The sequence below is a fragment of the Zonotrichia albicollis genome, chromosome 1 (assembly GCF_047830755.1).
Source record: "Zonotrichia albicollis isolate bZonAlb1 chromosome 1, bZonAlb1.hap1, whole genome shotgun sequence".
Taxonomy (NCBI): domain Eukaryota; kingdom Metazoa; phylum Chordata; class Aves; order Passeriformes; family Passerellidae; genus Zonotrichia; species Zonotrichia albicollis.
The window spans coordinates 68,640,772-68,646,771 of NC_133819.1; the positions used below are offsets into that span (position 1 = coordinate 68,640,772).

Sequence of the window (6,000 nt, forward strand, 5' to 3'; positions counted from 1 at the left end):
AGGATCATCCTCCCAAAAAAGGGACTAGATTTACCAAGGTCAGGTTATGTTTTCCGTCAAATTATGTTTTGGTATTTAACCTGATAGATTAAATTTATTATCTAAATTATCTGAACTGGTTTATATTTCATGTGATTTTGCTTACAATGGGAACAAAAAAATATTTCTCCTCCCTGATACTGCTGTCCAGGTGCAGTTTTTTTCATAAAACTAAGTGCTAAGCATCTCCTGGAAACCCTGGACACACTAAGCTCCCCTATGATCAGTCCCTCTGGGAATCATTGCCCACACCACAATACAGACACCACCAGGTAAGCAAGATAAATCGCAGATTCCCTATTTCAAAGACTGATATTTCTTGTCCTCTCTGTAAGACAGCAACTCCCAATGTGTGAAGAACCTCCACACTTCTGTGACCTTCCTGTTTCCCTTTAAAAAAAAAACCCAAAACAAAATAGAAACTATCTCCAAGAACACTATCACCTTTGAGGCTGGGCATGCCTGCACTGCCTGAATAATCCGAAACTTCACCAAAGTCCCTCAGCTCTGCAAGACCTTTGCAAAAAGGACTCATACCCTGAGCACATATGGAAACATAGCCTTCCTCAGAGAGAAAACACATCTGCTGTGTCCCCAGGCTGAAGGACGTAGGTTGGTCAGGAAGGGCTGGAGCCCTGCATGTTTAAAATCAGCAGTGACTACAAGCTAGTGACTCTTTTCGGGCTACAGGGCTGGAAAAATTAAATGCACTTTTATAAGAACATCAACACTTGCAAACTTTCATGACAAAATAGGACTCCTCTGCACAGCTGCCCTAGATGATGCCTTTCCAGCACAACAAGATGCATCAAACTTTTGTCTGGTTCTGAGCTGCAGCAGAAGCAGCATCAGCACGTGCAGGCAGGTCACCCACACAGCCATATTCACCTGCATACCCAGGTGATACCATACACTCCTCACCCTGAGAGAACAGCAAGGGCCCCTCCTCACATCTCTTTAGCAGTTGCCCCTTCAATAATGGAATGGGAAGTCTTTAAGGTTGAACACAATATTCTTCAGAAGTCAGTTTTAACTGAAGTAACTGAATATATGGCCACATGCAGAAAACCCCAACTAAAATAATTCTGGCAGTGTCCACTTATAAGCAACTCCAGCTGTGAGTTTTCAGTGTTGTTTGACATGTACTTCATTGGATTAGTCAGTGTGCTTGAAATCAAGAATTCTTCCCTTTCTGCTGTGAACCCACCATCTCTTGCTGCATTTAATGCTTCACCTAATAAGCTGCTTTGACAGTTTACAAGCTGGCTTTCTCCCATCAAACCTTTGGTTTCCATATTGGAATATAACCTTAGGCTTCCTCTAGTTTTGCAAACTGAATTACCGTTAAATAGAAAAGAAAATGTCAATACACAGGTGAAAGACCCAAAAAACTCCCTGGTATGTCAGAGAAGCCACAGAAAACAGCCAAACAGCTGTTCAGTCCCAGCCCATCGATTTGTCAACACTCTGGTAACAAACAATCACGTTAAATGACATTATGGTTTATGACTTGGGATTTGGAAGTTGATGAGAAATTTCTACAGTTGATTCATGCTTCCTGAGACACATAACTAGCATTTCAATTGCACTATTTTACCACATTACATGAATAATTTTCCTTGTTGTTACAGAAGGGTCTAGATCCAAATTCTCAGAACTGATTTGAATCATATGAGTGGAAGGGGTTGTTTTCAAAAGAAACACATACTTTCAGATGATACCATCTAATAATACTATCCTGGTGCTTTACAAAACAGCTAATTACCTTCTTAAGCACCACATGCTCACACTTATCCCTGAAATCAGCTCTTTAAGGAACTGCCTAGCCCCTCGCAGGCACCTTGTTTCACATCCCTCAAGTGCAATGTGACATGGGGGTTGCTTATAGACAACTACAGTGAGCATCACACTTCTCAAACTCACAGCTATAAGTATAGGTCCTCAAAGTCCTCAGGGCAAAGAACAGGGACAGCAGCTCTGTGTATTCAAAGGACAGAGAGGTCTGGGGAGGCTGGGAGGGAAGAAAAACAGGTGCCCTTTGGATTTAAAACCTGTATAGTATTTCCCAAATGTCAGCTTCTGATCTGAGACCACAGACCATGCCAGTTTCATCCATGACAATTTCAGGATGTCTCAAACACATCCAAGCTCTGAGATAGCAACACCACCTAAACATCCCCGAGCTGACTTAAAACAAGGCAGATGAGACCCTGACAGCTACACACTTGCAGTACAAGGAGACACCAGGGCTCCAGGCTCCTGGAAGGTCTGAGCACCTAAGGCAGCTCAGCTGTGCCCTTACGAGTTGTGGCTGCCTCGGTTTCAATGCAGACAAATCCCTCAACAACTATTTGCAACTCTTCTGACCTACCACGTGATTTCCATCAGGAACAAAAATTAATCAGCTCCTATTCTCGATGCACAGAGCATGGCACACACCTGTACCAGCACTGAGAGCTCCGAGAAATTTCCTGATGCAGTGACATAGCCCTGCTCCAAACGAGTAAACACACAACAAATTCGGTTTGTTTTTGTTGTTGTTTTTTTTTTCTTTTTAAACAAGACAAGCTGTTGTAGTTCTGGCACACAGCTCTGGCAGCACAAGTAAAAAGGCAAAGTCTTCAGCTGACCGGCTAAGACACTTGAGCTTCACAGGAATTCCCTAAAAAAGGAACTGTTATTTGCCAACTGAAATATTTTCATTCTCCACATTAGGCTGAATCTAATTACACTGTTATCTTACAATTGCATAGTACTAAGAGCTCCTCTAAGTAAAAAACTTAATGATTTTCCCACTGCAATGCCTGCCTTAGAGCCCTTCACATCGCTGACAGGATGATTTGTTTGAAGAGCAGGTTGACGTCTAACAAAACTTAATTTAAGATTTCCACATGACACAGACTTTTCTCACGTTCCCGTGCTATATCACCAGAATAACCTACACAGAGTAGTGCACATATTCACCACCACGCTAACTCTGACCCCTTAAAATAAAAACAAACAAAAAATATTTAAAAGTGAGAAGACGAGGACAGTGTGAAGTAGTGCGGATACACGTTGTTCAAGCCCAGAGTCTTGAGTCTGGTATCTCTGGGCTGCTGGACCTCGCATAGAGAGAGTGCAACCTGTACTCCGGCATGACCCCAGCTCTGCAAGAAGCAGCCGAAGGTGTGTTTAATTCTGAACTACTACAGGCTCTGACCACTACCATCAGAACAAGGAAAACTAAAAAAATTATTACTCTTTTTTTTTTTCTTCCTTCCTCTCACTCCCTCCCCCCAAGGTTTTGCATGCTGGGGTACATTCTTTTTTGACTGCTTGAGCGAAGGTTTTGCCCTTCCCCGAAGTGAGCTGCCCTCCTAGCCGAAACCCTCGCAGTCCAAGGTGAGTCCCAGCCGGCAAAGTCCCGAACCCGTCGCGCCCCACCGGGGAGCGACCGCGCGTCCCCGCTGCCCAGGCCAGGGGTGTCCGCGGGACGGACGGACGGACGGGCGAGCGGCTGGGTGGGCTCCGCGCATCCCAGGACTCCCTCCCTCTCTCCTTCCCTCACTCACCCAGGTTGACGAAGCTCATGACCATGTCGGCGTCGTTGAGGAAGGCGCTGTCCTGCGGGCTGGGCAGCGGCGGGGCAGGGGTCGGCGGGCGGCCCCCGCTGTCCGCGCCCGCGCTGCCCTCCGCGCCCTCGGCCAGGGAGTGGTAGAGGTCCAGCATGAAGCGCGGTGCCGCTCTCAGCCGTCCCGGCGGCGGGGCCGGCGGCTCCCGCGGCAGTGGCCGGGGCCGGTGCGGCAGCCCCAGCACCGAGAGGATCTCCCGCTGCATCTCCCGCTTCTCGTGCGACTTCAGCCGCCGGTAGAGGAAGCCCGAGCCGGCGGCGGCGGGCGGCTCCCCGCCCTCGGCGGGCAGCGCGGGCTCGGCGGGGCGGCAGGCGCCGCTCAGCAGCGCCCAGCAGCAGCACAGCCAGGCCAGCCGGCGCGGCATGGCGCTCGGCCGGGCGCAGGCGGGCGACGTCCCCGCTCCGCGCTGTCCCCGCGGGCCGCCCGCCGCCCTCCAGCCCTGCCCCGCCGCGGCGGGTTCGGCCCGGGCCGGCGGGGGGCGGCCAGGCCGGGGGGGCTCAGCGCTCGCCGCCGCCGCGCATGGCCGCCCGCGGGGCAGCGCGCTGCGGAGCCCCCCGCGCCCCCAAACGCCGCTCAGGTGCGGCGGGGCCGCCCCCGGCCCGCTGCGGCCGCTCAGCGCGCCATGCCCCTGCCCGGGGGATCCGCGCCGGGCCGCGGGGGCTGCGGACGGCGGGAGAAGGAGCAGGGTGAAGAGCGGCAAACTTTTCTCGCTGCCAGGGAGCGAGGGAGGCAGAGAGCGAGCGAGCGGCTCGTGCGGCTGCAGCCCCGGTCCCCGCGGGCTGGCCGGAGCGCGGCTGCCGACAGCGAAGGCAAATCAGCAGCGCGCCCGCCTCTCTGCGGGGCGGGCGGCCGCTCCTCCGGGGCGGGGAGCCGGCGCAGGTAGCGCGGCCCCGCGGGGGCGGACCGGCGGAGCAGGAGCAGGAGCAGGTTGAGAAGTGTCAGCCCCGTCGGGTGTCGCGGGCTCGCTGCGCTGGAGTGGCGCTCCGCCGAACTGCGGCTTCTGCTGCTGGACTCTGCCGGCTTGTTACTTGTTAAAGGAAGGGTTTCGGCCACCCTTCCTGCCCCCAGCGGGTGTTGGCTATTTGTCCTGAAAATAGGTGGAGTTTTCTAAATGTGAATAAGCGTTGCGGTTTATTTTAGCAGGTTACGACACAGCTTTTTTTTTTTTTTTTTTTTTTTTTTTTTTTTTTTTTTTCTGGAGTATCTTGGAGAACTGAACGTGAAACTGTGGTACATGGCTGAGACTACGCAGGTACCCCATGCCAGCCCTGATTGATGGAGTATCGGTCTGCATCCTGTGGAGCAGGCTATGCTGCCAGAAATGAACATACCCCCTCCTACAGTAATGCTGCAGCTCTGATTTCATCACTTTCATCAAAGAGTAAAAAACAAACAAACAAACAAAAAAAAAACAAAAAAAACCCACCAAAACCCGAACACCATCCAACATTCCAATAAGAGCAGTTTGGTTGAGCGAGAGGCAGCTCTTCCGTACCCTGATTTCTGACTTCATGGATCTTCCTCAGAGTGGATGAGTAAAGCCAGTCTAGTCTCACTGAAATCAGTGCAATTGCTCTAGGTTTCAACTGGGATAATTTCATAGGAGTTGGCCCGAGAATAATATCTGGACCATTTGAAGTCGCTGGCAAAATTTCCATTAACTTTATTAGAATCAGAATCTGGCAATAAGCTCATAGTCAGCTTCCCAGAGACACAGCTGAGAATATTCAGGGCAGAACACAGTATTTTCAGAAGTGGAGGTTACACTGAGCCTTCACATCTCTGAAAGCAAGGTTACAGATGTGTGCTTTAACTGCACCAGTCAAGAAACACTGTAATGCTGGATATTTAAAAACTTGTTTTGATAGGAAAAAGGGCATTAATTAGGAGATTTGAGCATACAGTCATGGGGGTGGGAGGGAGGGTACAAGTTGCTTTTGCAATTGTCTTTTTTTTTTCCCCAGATTGTGAAGAGACTCAAAATTTGAAAATGGGGGTGCATGGGACAGCACAGACCCAGCATGTTCCTTTTGGTGTAGTGGATCCCACTACCTTCATGAAAGAGGTCTGTGTTTCCCGGGAAGGACTCAAGAAGGCAATGTCCAGGGAAATTTTTGTGCTGCTGGTTCATTTATTCACTTTTCTCAACATAGAGCAGTGGGGCTGCTTTTGTTCGATGAGACTAGGGCTCACTCCCAGAGAGGTGGTGAGCAACACACCTTTCCTTCTGTACGGCAGTGTAGGATCCTGCTGGGAAAACCCAGGTTCCCAGGAGCAGAGCTTGGTGCACAAGCTGTCTCCTTTGTGAGCTGAGAGGGATGCAGGACATTTTGCAACTCCTTAGGAA

The 6,000-nt window shown here is 50.5% G+C and overlaps 1 protein-coding gene across 1 annotated transcript in view; it reads right to left on the reverse strand.

The window, feature by feature from the left end:
* The window catches only part of BMP6 (bone morphogenetic protein 6), an 88,290-nt gene extending 83,559 nt beyond the window's left edge, over positions 1-4,731 (reverse strand). The window contains exon 1 of the mRNA XM_074543902.1: positions 3,594-4,731. Within this exon, the coding sequence (XP_074400003.1) occupies positions 3,594-4,017 (424 nt within the window). The 5' untranslated portion in view covers positions 4,018-4,731. The remainder of the gene's footprint in view (positions 1-3,593) is intronic.
* Between the last annotated feature and the right edge of the window lie 1,269 nt (positions 4,732-6,000).